The sequence below is a fragment of the Lampris incognitus genome, chromosome 11 (genome assembly GCF_029633865.1).
Source record: "Lampris incognitus isolate fLamInc1 chromosome 11, fLamInc1.hap2, whole genome shotgun sequence".
Classification (NCBI taxonomy): domain Eukaryota; kingdom Metazoa; phylum Chordata; class Actinopteri; order Lampriformes; family Lampridae; genus Lampris; species Lampris incognitus.
Genome location: NC_079221.1, coordinates 13,661,771 through 13,682,870, shown reverse-complemented (window position 1 = coordinate 13,682,870; position 21,100 = coordinate 13,661,771). Strand labels below are relative to the sequence as shown.

The 21,100-nt window shown below is 45.6% G+C and overlaps 1 protein-coding gene across 3 annotated transcripts in view; it reads right to left on the bottom strand.

Moving 5' to 3' along the window:
• Window positions 1–2,013: 2,013 nt before the first annotated feature.
• tbc1d4 (TBC1 domain family, member 4) overlaps window positions 2,014–21,100 on the bottom strand; it is a 61,817-nt gene continuing 42,730 nt past the window's right edge. For all 3 annotated transcript variants that reach the window (XM_056289506.1, XM_056289504.1, XM_056289505.1), the window contains 7 exons: window positions 20,275–20,433; window positions 18,394–18,494; window positions 15,159–15,302; window positions 12,208–12,367; window positions 11,832–12,001; window positions 10,646–10,822; window positions 2,014–6,662 (listed from right to left, as the gene is read on the bottom strand). In XM_056289506.1, coding sequence (XP_056145481.1) covers window positions 6,432–6,662; window positions 10,646–10,822; window positions 11,832–12,001; window positions 12,208–12,367; window positions 15,159–15,302; window positions 18,394–18,494; window positions 20,275–20,433 — 1,142 coding nt within the window. In that variant the 3' untranslated portion in view covers window positions 2,014–6,431. The remainder of the gene's footprint in view (window positions 6,663–10,645; window positions 10,823–11,831; window positions 12,002–12,207; window positions 12,368–15,158; window positions 15,303–18,393; window positions 18,495–20,274; window positions 20,434–21,100) is intronic.

Here is a 21,100-nt window from a genome sequence, read left to right as displayed (position 1 = left end):
TCCCCTCTCTGCCGTGACCCCTGGGGCAACGTCGGCGAGTCAGACGCGCACCAAGGAGAGCGGCCAGCATCAAGTCGAGAGCTGTCAAGGCAGAGCGGTCCATTGTTGAAAGCTTCACGCTTCATTTGGTTTATAGAGTGTCGATATGTTTTACTGGGGTGTGTTTTCAGTTTGCGTCTGGCACCATCCTCTGGAATACAGTCTTTGGGAAACTGTAAAACTTGATGTTTTCGGGGTCGTCTGCAGGCCCCCTGTGAGAAGGAGTATCAGAGTGAAATGCTGCGGACATAACGGCTTCAGAATGAACAACACACTTCCAAAGGGAGCGCATGGAAAGAGGGAGGGAGGGAGTAGAGGGACTGAAGGATGAAAATCGGGAGAAAAGCATATTCAAGAAAAAACAAAAATAAACGAATAGATAAATAAAGATACACAAACAGATCTGATAAGACCCACAGCAAGGGAAGTGTCGTTCTGGGCCAATCCCCAGCAGAGTCCCAGTATTCCTCCGCTCCTCTGCTGCAGGATGTGTCTGCGTGTGGGAATGAGACAGGAATGTGGCCTCTTTTGTTTAGTGGAAGATAGGCTCTGGGTTGGCGGTCATTTGTGTGCGTGTGTGTGGTAAGTATGTATACACAGTGTGTGTGTGTGTGTGTGTGTGTGTGTGTGTGTGTGTGTGTGTGTGCATGTATGTCTGTATGCATGTATACATAGTTGTATTCATACAGTTGTGTATGCTTCTGCATGTATGTATATGCAATGTGTCTATGTATTTGTGTGTATGTAGTTGTGTCTATGTCTGTATGCATGAGCGGTGTTTGTGTATTTGTGCATCTGTATGTACGTATGTATGCATGCATGTACAGTGTGTGTGTGTGTGTGTGTGTGTACACGCATGTATGTCTGTATGCATGCATACAGTTGTATTTATACAGTTGTGTATTGGTGTCTATGTATATGCAGTGTGTGTCTATGTATGTGTGTATGCAGTTGTGTGTCTATGTATGTATGCATGTGCAGTGTTTATGTATTTGTGCATCTGTATGTATGTCTATGTATGTATGCACAGTGTGTGTGTGTGTGTGTTTGTGTGTGCATGTATACAGTTGTATTTATACAGTTGTGTGTCTGTATGTATATGCAATGTGTGTCTATGTATTTGTGTGTGTGTGTGTGTAGTTGTGTGTCTATGTCTGTATGCATGAGCGGTGTTTGCGTATTTGTGCATCTGTATGTATGTATGCATGTACAGTGTGTGTGTGTTTGTCACAAGTTTGCCGTAGGTTGATCAGATCAGGACTTTGCGGTCTTTTCCGGGCACAGCCCTCCAGGATGAGCGTGGCCTGGGCACACAGCTGCTGTCACGCAGGCTTCCGCATCACATGACTGGACTCTGCCTTGGCGCTTGCGTTGATTTATCTCCACTCACTGTGATTAGTATTATCTCTCTTAAAAGGTGACAAGCAGAAAATATCTACAGTAAAACCCTCCAGGACTTCATTAGCAGGATTCAAAAAACAAATCTGGAATTTGTTAATGTACTAAGGCTGCCCATCGGACTCATTCCTCCCCGTCCGAATGTGGAGTGAAGCTCCTGGAGCGTGACATCTCGTTTCGCTCGGCGCGTTACGGAGCACTCGGCATCGTACCGCTCCGCACCGTATAGAGAGCGCTCGGACCGTATACTTGGCAAAGCACAGAAGTTCACCTGGGATTTTGTGTTTAGTTTTTTTTCTTTTCTTTTCTTTCCACCGTTGTACCTGTCGTTCTCTTCGCCCAAGGCATTAACCAGAGCAAAACTCTTGAAAAGCCCCAAAATAGAGGCTCTAAAAGTGTCGAGTCTGCCTTGGCCTTTTACGCAATAATCTTCTCACACAGCGAGCCCCGCTGCAGCTGCAGGGTACAGCCTACACTTTCCCAGCGTTGCCTCGCAGAACAGCGGAGACGCCATGTCTTTATGAGGACCTCGGCGGACATGAAAGAAACCCGCACAGAGATAGAAAACAAGGCATGGTGAGGTTTTATTGAAGGCCTCGCGTCCCAAAGAAAACAAAGCAATTCATCTTTTATTCACTGTGTCATTCCTTAATGATCAAACGAGGTGATGCAAACGCTGTATACAGGCCGGCTTTTGAAAACACCCAAGTAAAATAAGTTCAACCCCCCCCTTCAGCCAACCACGAGGAAGTGCTTTACGTTAAAAACGGGTCAAATTACGACAAGGGACGACAAGTTTCCACCTCTGCGGGACCCCGGCGGGCGCGGGCGGCCCGCAGCTTTGGCACGGACCTCCGAGACCATAAAAAGAGAACTTCTACATTCGCTAAAGAAGAGTAAGCTAGCCCGCTTAACCCCGGGGTTGGTGATTTATCCCCCCCCTTTATTGTCAAGTATTTACGAGAAATGTGTCATTTCAAACCCAGCGACTGTGAGTAAAAGAAATTAAGGCAAAAACGAAAACGGAACTTACGTACAGATGTTTACCCCTCACAATCAAAATGGCCGTCTGTACGGGTCAACGTCACACATCTTTTGTCACTTTGCTCGACAGTGTGTGTAGTGACATATATATATATATATTTTGCACCGAGTATTCTATTAAACTTGATAATAACAGGAGTGCCTCTGTAGCCGATTTAGTGCTCATACCGCATGATCACATGATCACAAGACCACGTGGTCGCAGCCGTCACCGGTTCGAATCCAGCCGGCGACCTTCGCGTCTTCTCGCGCCCTCATTTCCTGTCTGCCTCCGCTATCACTATCTAATAAAGGTATAAAAAAATACCAAAATAATAATAATTAAAAAACAAAACAAAAACATGGTGATAGCATTTACAACGCACGGACACATCTGAGAGCAAGCACGGTATCTTTGGTTCGACAGCCGATGTCAGCGGCGCACAGGTACTCGGGTAACGTGACGTGCCGCATCCTTCCTCCCGCCCTTCAAAACCTGTAGTCACGCTGACGCCTGATATGGTTCTGCTTCAGTGCAACACAGCGGGAGCAATCAGTATGGCTGAGAGGTGACCGCCTGTCCACGACTTGTGCACAAGGTTGAGGCGAACCTTTATAATGTCAAGTCCATTAGTCACAGCAACATCTGACAATGAGGGAGAGTGTCGGCTCGGATTTACCCACCTCCAGCTTCTTTTAACCGGCGGATTTCGGCGAACATATGAATAGACGAGAGCCCGGAGGTTTATGAGAACCTAAAGCGATGCTGTACAGAACATGACGCATTGTGGGCCAAAGAATTTCCGCTGGGGACAAAAGTCTTTGGTTGTAACACGGCACATAAATGACAGACGCCCTCCTATTTACATGCAGACGTCGACTTGGGACAGCAGGTAAAATGTACAAAAGAGGAAACCAGAAAAAGTCTTTCTGTCAACAAGAACCGCTGAAAATGGCGGGTGAGACAGGAGGCGCGGCCGTCCAGGGCAAGTTGGTAGAAAGCAATGGACGTTTGTACAAAAGATATTTGAACGGCATGTCCATTAAGTTAGCCGGTTTAATGTCTCTTCTGTCGGTCTGTCTGTCTGTTCTCCAGCAGGACACCAGTGTCATATCACAATACAGACATATGACAATGTTCTCCATGCAGACACACTGAAAGTAGTCCATGTTTTTTGACTTCCTATGTGGCCTTTCTCTCCCCCTCTCTCTCTCCACCACGTCTCTCTCTGCTGAATGCTCTCAAGGCCTTTACACAATGGGGACATGACGAATAAATGACATGAAAATGCTCAATACCCGCCTGCGAATACTTCGCATCGAAACTAAATTTACGATAGCGTCGTAATTTGCGAAACACAAATTCAGGAGGCAGATTCAAATACTGTTTCCAGTGAAATACAAAAGGTACTCACTATCCTGGTAGCCTTGTAGCCTAAAGTGTGAATGAACCGCTTCTGGTGTGGGAACATGGCGGCGCGAACTCACATTTGCAGTGGCCCCACCCAGTACCGGTGCGGGAAGATGGCAGCGTGAACTTATGTTTGCGGCAGCCTCAGCTAGTACCGTCCATGTACTGTCTTTGTCTGAGTCTACGTTTGTGTCTTCGTTTGATGGCTGGGAGAGCTGGCGCTGGATTGCCTGGGAGAGCTTGGTCTGCTACATCCTGTGGGCCCAGGGACCACGGCTCTGCCTGGAGCTGTGCCCGAAGAGGAAACACCGAGGGCGGTCCGACAGGACGCGGAAGTGGAGCAGGCTAAGCTAATTGCTAGCCTATGCAGACCGGCAGTTCCGACAACACCGAGGTTCTGTCTGGCGGTGGCCTTGTCTGCCGTTGACTGTGTTTTTGGTGTCGTTGTGTGGAGTGCGGGGAGGTGTGTCGGAGGTGTCTGGCTCGGAGAGATGGCGTTGGATCGGCTGGGGGAACTTGGTCGGAGCGGCGTCCGGTAGGCCCAGGGACCACGGCCCTGCCTGGAGCTGTGCCGGAGGAGGAAACACCAAGGGCGGTCTGACAGGATGCAGAAGCGGGGCAGGCTAAGCTAACTGCTAGCCCACGCAGACCGGCAGTTCCGATAGTAATACTGGCTGGTGTTGGACAGTGGAAAAAATTATTTTTTTTGATATGTTGGATATGTGTTTTTGTCTTTGTGTTGCAATGCTGTGGGCTGGGGGGAAACGATATTTCATTTCATGAAATAGAAAGACAAATAAATGTTCCCGAGTCCTGATAGTTGTTCGGCGATGCTCCTCCACAAATTGTCCTTGGCTCCATTGTCTTTATAATCTTTTTGTCCCTCGTCATACAGTACTGCGTGATGAGAAACTCAAACAATCAACAGATCCGCCATTGTCGTTAGGAGTTGTGACATAACGTCCGTTACGCACAACGTGATTGGTTGATGCCTTTATTCGCGGTGCCAATCAGAAAAATCGACCTCGCTTTTTCGCTGCATCATATCTGCGTTCTGTGTGAAAGTACTTATGACAAAAACAATAGTTCTAAAAATATATATATATTGACGGGCGAATTAATTGCATGATAAAAAACAGCCCCGCTGTGTAAAGGCCTTCAGACTGACACTTCTCTCTGAACAAGAAAAGCAGCTCATTGACCGACTGTGTAGGAACCACAGGCGTTGGCCGTCTACATTTTTTTGGAGCAAGACAACATCAGTGTCAACCTAACAGAAAAAAAAATTACAGACAGCTCATGGGTCTGCTCTCAGGAAGCACTCTGATGATTATTTAAAGCATCCGAACAATCGGAACAACCTGAATCACAGGTTACAAAACGAGAGAGAAGAGAGAGAAATGGCCTTTAAAATGAGACACATGGGCTACACTGTTGATTCTGGTCCATCGTGATGCTCCACCCTTCATTTCGAGTGCCTGCAGTTCCTCGCAGAGAGACGGATGACATCAGCATCTGAATGTGGCTCTGACAGCCAGGCGACTTCACCGTCAGTCACACAGGAAACTGTGAAGGCAGACTATCTCACATCCTGCCCGGAATTTGGACAGAGCACTTCCTCTGACAGAACAGCAGAAAACTCAACTGGCAAATATCTGGGTTCTCTCACACAGCCGCTGCTGAAAACATCCCATTTTTACTGTGATGCAAAAAGAGGGGAGCAACGGAGGTATTGCCGAATCCTCTGAAGGGTAGGGCCTGACGTGGTGGACGCCGAGCCAGAAGAAGCCATCCCACGCAACACGACAAGCCTTTCACAATGCTCTTTGGAGGGAAATTTACATTCACATTAAATTTTCAAGTAAAATGAAATTAGTTTGCAATGTGATCAGCCGGTCACATTTTTACATCATAAGAAACACTGCACCGAGAGGCTGGAGGATCAGGTCCAACTCTGATGGGTAATGAACAAACAGGCAACCTCCGTCCACCTGTGCAGCACCAGAGAGAAGGTACAACTGGTTGTGTGTAAAAGAAAGGCAGGTGATTGTGAAGGTGTGCAGAGGAAGAGATCCCCACCCCCATCCCTTTTTTAGTGAACCGGCAGAACTCGTAGCAAGCACCCCACTGATTACTTCTGGACGGCAATAGAGACGAACGGGGATGCCGAGCAGTTTGATCTTCCCGTCTGACTGGCAGTGAAACTGGAGAGAGAGAAAAGTAGCTTTGGCGCACTGATGCAGCAGTCTGGGGTCATTATAATTAACAGTGCTACAGCTACAATCATTATTAACCACTGAAAAAATATCATTCAGACCGTTTCCCCACACCGGTTGCCTGTTTGAAGGTCCAGACATCACGCGCTCAATCTTATACTGCCACACAAAGAGTGGCAGTATAAGATTGGACCTTGGGCTCACCTGTCTGCTACTGAGCCGTATTCAACATGTCTCTGTGCTCACCAGTGTCTGCCTGCCCAGCTGTCTGTCTGTCCGTTTGCCCATCTATCTGTCTGTCCACGCTGAGCGGACAGAGCCCCCCCGCCCCACCCTGGTACCCATCAGGGCTTCTTGGCGGCGGGTTTGGTTTTCCCATTGGGTCCTGTTTTGATTTGGGTCATTTCCACATCTGCCAGGGTGTCGGGGGGAAAGCACGAGCGCATGCGTTCAATGGTCTTTTGGTACGCCGCCCTCTCCTGCTCCAGAGAGCGAATCATGTGCTTCATCTTGCTCTCCCGAGACAGGAAGTTCTCCATGTTCGTCTCCAACGTCTGAATCTTCTGGCGTGCAGCCTAGAGGACAAGGACAGTTTTACTTAACACAGTACAGGGTAAGGTACAATGAAAAACAGTTCACAGCAGCAGTAATCAAAAACCATCCATTCATCCATCTATTATCCAAACCGCTTATCCTGCTCTCAGGGTCACGGGGATGCTGGACTCTATACCAGAAGTCATTGGGTGGCAGGCAGGGAGACACCCTGGACAGGCCACCAGTCCATCACAGGGCTGACACATACACACACAGTCACACCTATAGACAATTTAGTACGGCCGATTCACCTGACTTACATGTCTTTGGACTGTGGGAGGAAACCAGAGCACCCGGAGGAAACCCACGCAGACACAGGGAGAACATGCAAATGCCGCCACACAGAGGATGACCCGGGACAACCCCCAAGGTTGGACTACCCCGGGGCTCAAACCCAGGACCTTCTTGCTGTGAGGCGACCGCGCTAACCACTGTGCCACCGTGCCGCCCAAAATATTGTAGCGAATTCCGGGGTCAACCGGGAAACCACTGCAGCCAGGACGTGAACCCGGGTCGCCTGCACCACGGGCGACTGTGCTAACCAGTCAACTAAAGGGTCCGACCCATCAAAAATCAAGGTAGCTGAAGAGTATAAGGGAGCTAAATGCATTTTATTTCTTCACTTGAGTTATAGTTCACCCACAGCAAAACGGACTAGTGTCACTAGTGTCACTAACCTATGGCTTTATTGTGATCCACTTGTTAAACGCTGCAAAAAAAGACGTTTATCAAGGTATTTTTTCTTGTTTTAACTCATAATGCTTATTTAACCATAATGCTAGCTAGATTTTCCAACTCCAATGACACATAACGTTGCTTGTTTCAAGAAAACGTACCTGCTTTGTGATTACAGGACTTGTTTAAAGACATTTACTCTGATGAAGCAAGGCCAGTTATCTTGTTTAAAGATTTCTTGTTTCACGAAAATTCCTTAAAACAAGTCTTATAATCATGACATAAGTTCACTTTCTTGAAACAAGCAATATTGTCTTTCAATGGGGCAAGAACGCTGTTCTAGCAATATGTTGAAATGAGCATTATGAGACTTAAAACAAGATAAAGTACCTTGATAAACTCGTCTTTTCTGCAGTCAATGACAAATAACTTTGTGGAGCTCAGTACTTGTGAAAACATCAAGTACAAGCGTATGTACTTGATGATTTCACAATTTCATTTTTCTTATCATCTACGATGGACTAATGTCCTGTCCTGGGGTACATCCTGCCTTACTCAATGCATGCTGGGATAGGCTCCATCAACGCCCACAACCCTGAGCGGGATAAGCGGGTATAAAGAACGGATAGATGGATGGGTTTTTCATCATTTCATCTCTTGAGGGGCAGTGTAACTGTGGGTGAATGAATCCTTGTGCAGCCTATGGCTTTACAGTGACCCACATGTTAAACGACCAATAATAATCCTCAGTTATAATTGAGGATTCTTTGCTCAGGTTTCTCCGTTATCTCATAATCTGGATCATTATGAAGACCTGCAGCTGGGATTTTTTTTTTTAACTACCTAACAGTCCAGATATGCACAAGCCAAACGGAGTAAACCATAAGGGGACAAAAAAGATTTCATTCAAACCGAAGTTTCTTCCTATTTTTCCCCCGTTAAAGGGTTGTTTTTTTTTTTTAGTGAGTTGTTTCTTATCCGATGCGAGGGTCTACGGATAGGATGTTGTGTTGCTGTAAAGCCCCCTGAGGCAAATTTGTAATTTGTGACGTTGGGCTATACAAATAAATTTGACTTGACGTTCCTTCCAACTGTTTTCCACTTATGTTTTACTGCCATCTACGGGAGGGCTGCGGACATTACCAGTAACTTAGTGGAGAGCTGAGCAGAAAAGCCTCGTGTAAAATATTTGTTTATTCATTTCATTTACCCGTTTACTCCTTTATAGGGTCATGACAAACTATATTTTGCCTCACTATAACTTTGGACAGAAAAGACAGGAGGCGGAGCTGGAGGTGGCAGAAGATGCTAAGATTTTCATTGGGAGTGACGAAGAAGGACAGGATTAGGGGACGAGTATATTAGAGGGACAGCTCGGGTTGGAAGGTTTGGAGACAAAGCAAGAGAGGCAAGATTGACATGGTTTGGACACGTGTGGCGGAGAGATGCTGAGTATACTGGGAGAAGGATGCTGAATATGGAGCTGCCAGGCAAGAGGAAAAGAGGAAGGCCAAAGAGGAGGTTTATGGATGTGGTGAGGGAGGACATGCATGACTGGCTGCATGCATGACTGACTGGCTGGTGTGACAGAGGAAGATGCAGAGGACAGGAAGTGATGGAAACGGATGATCCACTGTGGTACCCCTGACGGGAGCAGCTGAAAGTAGTAGTAGTCGTAGTAGTAGTAGTAGTAGTGGTAGTAGGAGATACTTTGGACAGAGAGTAGGGAGAAAAAGGTCACCAGTCCACCACAGGGCAAAGACTTTGACATACAACCACTTAAAATCACATTCACTTCTGACAAAGGCAATCTTAGGGTCTCCAATTCACCTGACTTGTCCGTCTTTACAATGTGAGATGAACCATGGAAACTGAGGAGACCCGTTCAAAGTCCACACAGAAGAAGGACTCGCACTGAATGCGTGTGACTCACACTGCTAACGAAAGACTCCCACACACTGTGCAAGTTTGGCCAACTTGCGTATTGTATGTCACATTGTATGATGAGATGAAAGTAAATTCCGTGTCAGACTGTATATGAGTTGAAGGGAGTCTACTGTCATATTGTGCAAATGGCAATGATAAAATCTACATCAGCTGACAGCAAGCCGCCACAAAAAGGCGATTCGGTCCCGGGGATGTTGAAAATGGTCTTGCAGAGGGAAAAAAAATGCAGATGCAGTAACGGCGGCATTTTATTGATTTGAGTCACTCAAAAATAAGAGACAGCATGGGTTAGTAATCCTTCAACGTGTGCTTGATGTAGAGTAAAATATTTTTCGATGAAACAGTCTGAACAGTTATTTCTGACTAGCAGATGACTTATTGTTTACTCGATACCGCTTCGGACTACGTTGCTCTTGGTCATCCACCAACACGGTGTTGTAGTCATAGCTTTTACTGGCCTATCTCCTGTCACACGTAATGATCACAACCCAAATGTTCTGACACTGTTAGGTCATGGTCGAAGCATACAACTCCATGGGTCGGTGCTCTGCCGGTTGTCCTTAACCCTGTCACACCGAGTGACCTGAGGCAGCCCATGAAAAACCTTCTGTTGGGAACACACAGATGACTGACAGCCAATTATGACCCTGATTTGGCCATGATGACTGATCTTCAAGATGGAGGTTCTGCACCGGTCTGTGCGAAATAGCTTGGGTCACCATAGATAGTTAACATACGTTATCTTGTCGTGTTTGGGGGGGTTTAAGATTGTAATCACCTGCCTCCCGATTGAGCCTTCGACCAGTCGGAACGGTCTCAGTAAAAACAAATGTGACTGTTATGAATGTGGACAAGTCTGAGCTCATTGGCAAGTGTGTGTCTCTATGACTGCAATCAGAAAAAGTGTGTCTTCGACTGTAATACATGAAAGTCAATTGTGTGTGTGTGTGTGTGGGGGGGGGGGTTTACAGAGTGTTCTCTCAGTCGATTAGGACTTAAACAGTCTTCCAGTGTGTTTCTGGCTTGAGACAGAACCAAGACGGCCAAAATCACACAGCATGTGGGAACCTGAGGCCAGTGCTAGTGCAAACAGTACATGATAAATATTAATTTAAACAGGGATTATATAATTTGGGCTAGCAGTGTGGTTTAACATGGGACCAGCCTCTTCACGTAGAGACCTCTTCTAGATTCCACACAAGCATGTGACATACCACGGACCCGCTCTCACTTTACCAGTTCATTTACAGTGACACCGATGAAAACGGAGAAAGGTAAGAAGCGAGGCTCTCATTGTATGCACTGTAAAAAAAAAAAAAGGTGACATCTTTCTTTTCCTTACCTGGAGTTTTTCTAGCAGGTCCATGTTCTGTTTCTTCAGCTGGACGTTGGTCTTTTCCAGTTTGTCCAGGCGCTCCGAGTCATCCAGAAGCGGCCTGGCGTCCACCATCTCGTCCTGCAGCACGTGGTACTCCACCTCGTACGCATGCAGCTGCTTGGAGATGTCCATCTCCAAGACCTGGCGACCCGCAGGTTACACAGACATACAGAATCAAGCCACCGTTCAAAATAAGTCTGACAACGTTAGAAAAGCTTCCAGCCAACGGTTCTACTAAGCGTGGATTATGTTTGCTGGGTAGCCCGATTTTTTTTATTTCGATATAATATATTAATCCCTGTGGGGAAATTCCTCTCTGCATTTAACCCATCCAAGCTGTGTAGCTAGGAGCAGTGGGCAGCCGCCGTGCAGCACCCGGGGACCAACTCCAGTTCTTATTTCCACTGCCTTGCTCAGGGGCACAGACAGGAGTATTAACCCTAAAATGCATGTCTTTTTGATGGCGGGAGGAAACCGGAGCACCCAGAGAAAACCCACCGCAGACACGGGCAGAACACGCAAACTCCACACAGAGGACGCCCTGGGATGACCCCCAAGGTTGGAAAACCCCGGGGTTTGAACCCAGGACCTGCTTGCTGTGAGGCGACAGCGCTAACCACTGTGCCACCATGCTGCCCAAGTCGATACGAGTCCCATCTTCAAACCAGGATGTTGTTTCCATGACGACATGGAATCACTCTGATGCAGTCTGCTGTTCAAATTTGATGCACTTTATCAATACAGATTAATGGTCTATAAAGTAACATATTCATTTCTGTGAATCCAAAATGGTTAATTTATCATGGTATTATTTCATTTGGGTTTACATAATTCACCACTGCGGGACAATCTTGTCAAACAGAGAGCCTCTGTTATCTGTTGTCAAACGCTTTTTCTAATGAAGAGGAAAATATCCTGGTTTAACGTTATTTCATAAAATGAATAGTACAAAAGCACTTTTGCACAGACAAAATTACAACAAAAAGTAATGATGTGCTTGCCAACATAGTCATCTCTATCAAAACCAGCTATCAGGTTACCAGCCGTTTTCGAAGTAAAAGCACAAGATAAACGAGAGCCGCTGTGCTGAGTCACACAAGGAAATGAGATCGTAAAACATGAAACTTCAGTCCCCGTTTCTCCTCCGTACCTTGGCGATGGTTTGCTCCATCTGGGTCTGAGTCAAGGTGGGAATTGTAGTTTTTAGGTAGTCGACAATCGCTTCGAAGCTGTCACACTCCACTATCTCCTTTTCGTGGCTACTCAACAGACACAGGGCCACTTTAAAGATGACCTCGGTTCCCTGGACAAACAGAAAATCTGCAACAAAAAAAAAGAAAGAGGAAACACCGCAATAAATACATCAATTACATGCAAGCTCGGAAAAACATTGGTGGGGTGTTAACGGCTGGGAGTCCGCTCAAGGTTTATGACATTCCTCCTCCTCCGGCGGCGGCAGCAGTTAAGTGCTGATAAAGCCAGCTTGTGCTTAAACAAAGTCATAACCATTCATTCTCGATACGTACCAAAGACGCGGGAGACGAAGCCCAGGGGAAACTGAGAGGCGTAGAGCGTGAGGAACCAGGGCGCCGCGTACAGGCTGGGACACACCTCGTGCTCCTCCAGGTGGTCGTACAGGTCGCGGTGGTAGTCGTGCAACAGTCGAGAAAGCTGGTACATCTGAATCTAGGATAACACATAATGGAAAGGCATATTAGCACACACACACATGCAAGTCAGAACATGCAGCTGCAGAGGAGAAAGTCGGCACGTCTGGATCTGTAACGGGATGTGATATTGAAGCAAAAAAGGTTAAATTAGAAGTATCTCAGCTTCAACGTGACTCTTCCAGTGTGAATCAGGTTCCATGAGGCTTGCTCAGACTTGCATCGAGGCCCAAGCATTTGACAAGTGCTGTGCAAACATCCTCCACAATGACAGCAACACCGAGGCAGTCCGGAGAGCAAGGTACAACAGCAAAACAACAAGCACGGCACACAAAGAAAGAGAGAAGCAGAGGGCGGGTCGAGTTAAAGGTAGACCTTTATCGCAGCGATCTCCTGGCAGACGTAACAGACTTGACCTGCTAGAGCCCAACAGCAGCCGAGAGACAACGCGGCTCTGTCCTCTGAACTTCATGTCGGCGTTATAAGAGCGGGGCAGGCGTACAGTGATGGTTGGCTGATTGGTTACCTGATGCAGATTAAACATTAGCACACCTACTGATCCACTCTCGCCCAGTTAAGGTCGGCTGCTAGATTGCGGAAGAGAGCAGGTTTGAATGAAGGGTGGGGAACTGTGTGTTTGCCGTGCTGCTATATAAGACACACACTCGGACTTCAAGCTCATTACTAATGGTTCAAACTAGAGCCGCCTCTGTTCTGATAGACTACAGTCTGTTTTTCTGTACAGCTTTTACCACTGAATTTAAGTAAAAGGTTCTTTTTTCATCTTTGTAGTTAATCCCCCCCCCCTTTTTCCTCCGCAATTGTACCCGGCTAATTATCCCACTATTCCAAGCCGTCCCTATCGCTGCTCCAACCCCTCTCCTGATCCGGGGAGGGCTGCAGACAACCACATGTCTCCTCCGATACATGTGGAGTCACCAGCCGCTTCTTTTCACCTGACAGTGAGGGGTTTCACCAGGGGGACGTAGCGCGTGGGAGGATCACGCTATTCCCCCCAGTTCCCCCTCCCCCCTGAACAGGCGCCCCGACCGACCAGAGGAGGTGCTAGTGCAGCGACCAGGACACATACCCACATCCGCCGGCCTCCCACCCACAGACACGGCCAATTGTGTCTGTTGGGACGCCCGACCAAGCCGGAGGTAACCGGGGATTCGAACCGGCGATCCCCATGTTGGTAGACATCCGGACGCCCATCCGGACGCCCCTGTCTTTGTAGTTAAGTTAATGTTTAGTCATTCATGTACTCTTCATGTCATGTAACGTGAAGATACACCGCAGGACATTCTGTCTAGTTTAGTTCCTCTGTAACCTTTTGAGACTGAATATGAACTGCAGTAAATGCAGTAAAAGTAAATGTGCTTGATATTAGATTATACAGCTAAAAATTCACAACAGCAAAGGGAAGACTTGGAGACTTGTTTAGCTGAATATTACCTCATTAGATTTTGAAATCTCGTAGCCCATAACAAACCTTTATTTTTGACAAAGCATTTGACTCCGTTCCGCTTTTGAATGTTTGTGCAAAGTTTATTCATCAGTTCTAAAGCCTTGAGGTTAAAATACAACCCTGAAGATCACCGATCTAGCTTAACTTAGTGCACGCCACAGCATAGGAGAATCAGGCAGGTGGTCTGGATTTGAAGCTGATCTGTTTCCAGAGGATCCTGAAGTTGGAGGTATCTAAACACTCACACTTTAGCATACAGATCTACTCAGAAACCAGTCGGGCTGCTCTGATAATATCAAATATGTTTGAGTTTTACGACTGGCATCCCGTAGCGTGACGGGGAACAGACGCCCACAACAGCCAATGAGAGCCGAGCTGACTGAGGACTCCACACAAAAAAACAAGAGCTGTTCCTAACTATTTAATTTGACAGAACTGGGATAATGGATCCCCGTCATCACAATTACGGACTGTTTCAGCCGCTGCGGTCAGGCAGATGTCTCTGCAGCCACGAGACCACCACACACACCCTCACACAGACTCGGGAGTCTCTTCCCCCGGGCCTTAACACTAAACACACCACAATTACATTTGTAACACGACTGCCGCTTTGCCTCCAACACTTTCTACTTTACTCATTCAGACTATTTGCACACTTGCATCGTATAGCAACCGCCCAATGTATATAAATATGTATTGGGACATACTCCCCGGATTTTTGTTGCATAGTTTTCAGAGTTTGTACTTGTACGTGAAGTTTACTACTACAACTAATACTTTCGGCTGGTCCTGTTGGGGGTTGCCACAGCGATCGTTACTTGTACTTATAGCAATATATCAGTTAGGTTATGAAAAGTCCGCTAGTGTGTTCCCAGTCTTACTGACACCTGAAGTTATACTGGTGGATTTTGACCACACCAAATCCCAGAGATCCATTAGAAATGTACCACCAGTAGTACCACCAAACAAAAACCTGGTTGAACCTGAGCTTTACATAGTGATGATGTACTAGCTGTTGGTAAAGGTCTTCTACCAGCTTGTTCTGTCATATCTGCTCGTTAGACACAACAACTTCTCTTCAGACTCAACACTACCTGCCTTCTTCTTCCTCATTTGGCTGCTATGACGATGGTAAACACTATGCACCCTGTCATTTTTCCTGGTGAAGTCCTACCAGACACCAGCCGTTCACATCAACTACTGCTAAAATCAGTAGGATTTTAGATATTTGTGGATTATTTATGGTCTTAAATACACCAGCTATACAAAGGACCACAAAGGACAGGATTGTCTCTTTACGTTTCTCATCTCATAACAACACTAAACACTTTGATTGACTCACCTGCAGAGAGATCATGTCTGGTCTGTACTGGCGTCTGAAGCCAAGGTCATACATCAGGAACTTGAGCATGTCGAAGGCCTGATCCTCACTCATGTGGAGCAGCAGCAGGCCGGCCACAAAGCTGATTCCTTGGCAGTAACCCACCTGCACAGAACATGACGAGTACATGGAGCAGTCAGTGGAAATGAATTACACACTCAGCAAAACTTGGCAAAAAAGAAAAGAAACCTATCCATGCTAGGTGATCCATCATCATCCAAGATGAGTCATGTTAGCAAAATAATGAACAAACTATCACATTTAAGTTGACACTCGGGGAAACACAAAATCAAAACGCTTGGTAAAGTGTTTCATACAGACGCTTTCTTGTTTTTTTCTCGGGCCCACTTGGGGCGCTATCGTGCGTTTGGCGCAAAACGTCAACGTGAACTGTAGTAGAAGAAGTTCACAGTCGGGAAAACAGGAGAGGCTGAATTAAAAATCAAGATTTTGGCATTGTTTTAACGGTGAGTAACCGTGAGTTAGGGAGCAATACAATCTTCGGACCCCGGGAATGCCATTTTTTAACCTTCGTTGCAGCAGTGGTGAGCAAGAACTCCATTTATAATTATAAATTGTTTATTAGCAATTATAATTATAGTTACCATGGAAACCTAGTAAGTACACATAACACTAATACAGCCTAACTGTATGACTTTTGTCAAAGCTAGTGGGAAAGGTCATATAATGTGTGTGTCTGTCCGCAGCTAATTTTGCATACTACTGGGCCTGTCAGCCTAAAATATTTTTGTGCCGTTATTACTGTAAGGTGAAGAACATCATCATCCATGGAGATGGACGATGATGTTCGCGGATGACATTGTGATCTGTAGCGAGAGCAGGGTGCAGGTTGAGGAGAGCCTGGAGAGGGGGAGTTATACTCTGGAGAGAAGAGGAATGAAAGTCAGTAGGAGCAAGACGGAATACCTATGCGTGAATGAGAGGGAGGACAGTGGAATGGTGAGGATGCAAGGAGTGGAGGTGACGAAGGCATATGAGTTTAAATACTTGGGATCAACTGTCCAAAGTAACGGGGAGTGCAGAAAAGAGGTGAAGAAGAGAGTGCAGGCAGGGTGGAGTGGGTGGAGAAGACTGTCAGGAGTGATTTGCCAGCAAGAGTTAAAGGGAAGGTTTACAAGATGGTAGTGAGACCAGCTATGTTATATGGTTTGGAGACAGTGGCACTGACGAAAAGACAGGAGGTGGAGCTGGAGGTGGCAGAGTTGAAGATGCTAAGATTCTCACTGGGAGTGACGAAGAAGGACAGGATTAGGAATGGTTATATTAGAAGGACTGCTCAAGTTAGACGGTTTGGAGACAAAGTGAGAGAGGCAAGATTGAGATGTCTTGGACATGTGTGGAGGAGAGGTGCTGGGTATATTGGGAGAAGGATGCTGAATATGGAGCTGCCAGGGAAGAGGAAAAGAGGAAGGCCAAAGAGGAGGTTTATGGATGTGGTGAGGGAGGACATGCAGGTGGCTGGTGTGACAGAGGAAGATGCAGAGGACAGGAGGAAATGGAAACGGATGATCCGCTGTGGCGACCCCTAACGGGAGCAGCCGAAAGTAGTAGTAGTAGATTACTGTAAGATGAAGAACCTCTCGTGGTTGCGGTGATTCAAAACCTTTGCAAAACGTTTGTTCTCGCTATTGCCGCTCCCTCTCTTCATTCACTCTAGCTTGCTTGACTAATGCTGCTTCCCCCCAACTTTATTGATAGCAGTAAAACTGGAGAAAAAAACCTGCTCTTTGTCACTGCCCGATCCGAGTCAACTGTGCACATGTGCGACTCACATCTACAGTTGACTTGGATCAGCCAGCAACATGATCAAAAGTTATTAACAGAATTTTGATAATCTAAAAAAATGCATGGGGAGAAAAAGGGGGTGGGGTTAAAAAAAGAAAAGCTAAAGTTATAAAGGAACAACTTCCTCTAGTTTGCAGTCAAAACAGGAAGTGTTGCAGATTCTTGTGCTGCCTGATCTGAGTCAACCATAGATCTGAGTTGCGCATGCGTGAGTGGAAACGGTTTACCCAGCTTTATTATGTTATGAAAGTAAGGACAAGGTTAGGGTCAGACTAAAATGGTCACATGGCAAACCTTTTCTTTTTGGAAGGTGCAAGTTCATACTAGACTTGGTCGCAATCGTGTGAGGGTCCATCTAGGAGGCTGCACATCCACAGACTGGCAGGCAAAACGTTTTTATTTGGTATTTTTAGCTTAAGCGCTGCATATTAAAACCTTTTTTTATATATATATTTCACGTTCAATCGATTTGGGCATTGCGCAAAAGTCTTTGTACAGATAAAAATGTACTTAAAATGGCAGGAAAAACACTGGTTTTTCTGTCCACGTGTGCAAATCTCCCATACTACTGGGCCTGTTAGCCTAATCATGTTTGTGCACAGTTATGACTGTATGATCAAAGACCTCTCGTGGTTGTGGTGATTCAAAACCTTTGAAAATCTTGTTTTATACCACAATTGAGTGCCGACTCCTCAGCTGGTTTTTCGCCTAAATCCGAGCCCCAGAGAAGGGGAGATACGCCTGGCGGGGATCTGCACCCTACTGAGTGCACTCTTCTAGTTGTGTTTGTCATCCAAAATTTCCGTTAATTTTCCATGTTTAAAAAACTAATAGATCGAAATTGGTTCAGTTATTACACTGAAACTCGTTTAACATTAATATTTTTTTTCTTTTTTCCTGAGATCAGGAAGGAAGACACACAGTGTGTATTCTTATTGTCTATGGCATGCTAAATTGTGCTTTGCAGCGTCTCCCATGCTGGAAATCTTAATTTCAAAAGGGAGATATTCAACATAGTTAATTGTTGTAATAACAACGACCATAGTGGCATTTTCCCGTTGTTACCAAGTGTCACTGCAGGAGGTAACAGATATATAATAAGACTGAGGTGAAGAGGAGGGTAGCAAAGAGAGGTGAGCACAAAAAGTTCGGTTTATGTTCATACTGGTTGTATATGTTGGCTTAAATTGATGGCATTTTCATGGTATTTGGAATTTCAATTGCCATTTTAAGTTGAATAGTGGATATCTTTTATTTTTAAGTTAGTTTCACTGGTCATGGTCAAAATGAAATTAAAAACTGAAATCAAAACCGACATTCATTTCATAAACTAAATCAAAACAGAACTGAAAAAAGTACGAATCGCCTCGTACTATGTGTTTGAAAGTACCTCTGTGTCCAGCAGTGAGTAGGCCTTCAGCAGGTTGTAGAGGGAGAGCTGGCCGGCACCCAGCTGAGCAGAGAAGTACTGGTGAGTTGGGAAGGTCCGGCCTGAGGAGACGGAGGATAAAACCACAACAGAATCAGTCCATTCGATCCAGTAAGCCATAGCCCCTGCTGATGGTAGCACTATGTAATAAGTTACCCTCTTTGTGTGCAAGACTGTTTTTTAAGTGTACTATAGGCAAACACCAGCATACACAGGCCCAGGTCTACTAACAGAAATGCAAATTAATGCAGGCTTAATGACTTGTTAGTACTGGGGGTGGCCAGTTTAGCAGGGTATCTACTAAACATGGGCAGGATAATTAACACAGGTGTCACCTTTTTTATGTAAATATGACCAGCGCTGCATAAACACGTTTTGCATGTGTCCCTTCAATTGCTCCAAGTACATTCAAGAACTGCTGTGTTATAAGTCCCCTGTTTGTGCTGAGAGCATCACAGTCATTTGGGAACTGTGATTCTGCACTCTTTGCATTGCATTTAAGAGTAGTGACAACATGGCTTATAATGCTGAAAAGAACTGGAGGCAAATGCATGAAGCGAGGCTGGGAATGTGGTTATTGCTGGGAATCCATGACTCTTTGGTTTGTGGTTCCAGATCTTTGCTTTCCTGCAGCAAATCGAGTACAATGGGACTTGGCAGGCGCTACGTCCACACAATGCTTTCATCTGACTTTATAAATAAACGTACACATGTTGAAAAAAGACCCTCCTTTCTCTCTGTGTCCTATGGTGCCTTCTCCAAGTTACAACAATCACAGCCATGCAAGAGGTACGATGAGTTAAAACCCGCTTTTCACATGTTAAATAACATGCGGACACCAAGATCTTATATACTAACAGCCTTGATAAATCACATTTAATGTTTATTTCCATAATCTCTCAATATTTTGTGCATTAGAAAGGGTAACAAACAAAATCATATACAATGAGGCTGATGTGCAAACAAGTTATTGCCATCTATTCTCTACTCTCATTTGCACAAAATGTCTGTTTTGTCCTTCTAGTGAATTTGGGCAGTTTTTTATGTTGCAGGAGGGTTTGTGCTGGGGCAAAATGTTAGTAGATCTGCCCCAGAGTCTCTACACATTTCCACAATTTCAAAGTCCATGACTTTAAAATGACAGTAATCCGCCAGTCAGTCAGAATAACATTCGCCAGTGTCTGCATTAGCCGTTTATAATTTTGGGGAAGAATTAATTTGGAGGCACCAGGTCTTACTTGAGACTGGCAATGACGATTACTTGAAATGACCTCATTAAGAAACATTCATTCATCCATTATCCAAACCGCTTATCCTTACTCAGGGTCATGGGGATGCTGGAGCCTATCCCAGCAGTCATTAGGCAGTAGGCGGGGAAACATCTGGGCAGGCCGCTAGACCATCACAGGGCCGACACACACATTCACACCTAGGGACAATTTAGTATGGTCGATTCACCTGGCCGACATGTCTTTGGACTGTGGGAGGAAACCGGAGCCCCCAGAGGAAACCCACGCAGACACAGGGAGAACATGCAAACTCCATACAGAGGACGACCCCCAAGGTTGGACTACCCCGGGGCCTGAACCCAGGACCTTCTTGATATTTGAATGTTAATTCCTTCTCTGATGGCTGGCTTTATTGGCAAATAACGTTGACTTAAAAATCTTTATTTTTTTGAAAATTACACTGTAGAAAAATCTCTTCAGTTTCCAAGACACTTTAAATGTCATTTCCCATGACTTTTCCAGACCTGGTAAACGCAACAGTCAAATTCCATGACTTTTCCTATCTTTGTTGACCAAAGGCAATCTGATCCATGTACATGATTCTAGGTCTCACCCAGGTCCACCAGAATGGCGTGCTGCTGGGCGGTGAGCTGTTTCAGCAGGTCCTGGTAGGGGGTGTCTGGGGCTTGCTGACGGGAGGACAGTCTGTGTCGCAGACGGTGCTGATGGGACAAGAGCAGCCACACCTCCCCTCGCCGGGCCTTAGGAATGCCTGAACACAGACAGCAAGAACAGGTGTGATCATCCAACACACAAAAGCTACGGTCCTGAACCGTTGTTTTTGTTGAACATACACGTAATGGAGACTTCCGGCAAGGAAGCTTGTTCTGTCACATCTGCTGGTTAGACACAACAACTTCACTTCTTCAAATTCAACACTACCTACCTTCTTCTTCCTCATTTGGCTGCTATGATGAAGACGGAAACACTATGCACCCTATCATTTTTCGTGGTAAAGTCCTACCAGACACCAACCATTCACATCACGTACTACTAAAGTCTTAATAATTTGAATATTTTTGGATTAATTATCATCTTAAATACTGCAGTGATAGAGAGTATGAAAAAGGATGTTTGTTTGCATGTAAAGGACTGTAAGGATTTAAGGGCTGCAAATTTAAATATGTATTCATCTCATGCAAAGAAACAGGCAGAGGTAGATGCACAAACACACACACACACACACACACACACACACACACACATTGCAGAAAGCGGTTTTTCTGGTGGCATGTGGTTTTTGAGCCACACCAGCAATATTAACATTATCAATAATGGTTGTTTTTTTTTTAAATCACAAAATGAAAGCAGCATCATTACTTTAGCATTAACAAATAGGTATCTAAGTCGATAAACAAATGAACAGCCCACATAATGTT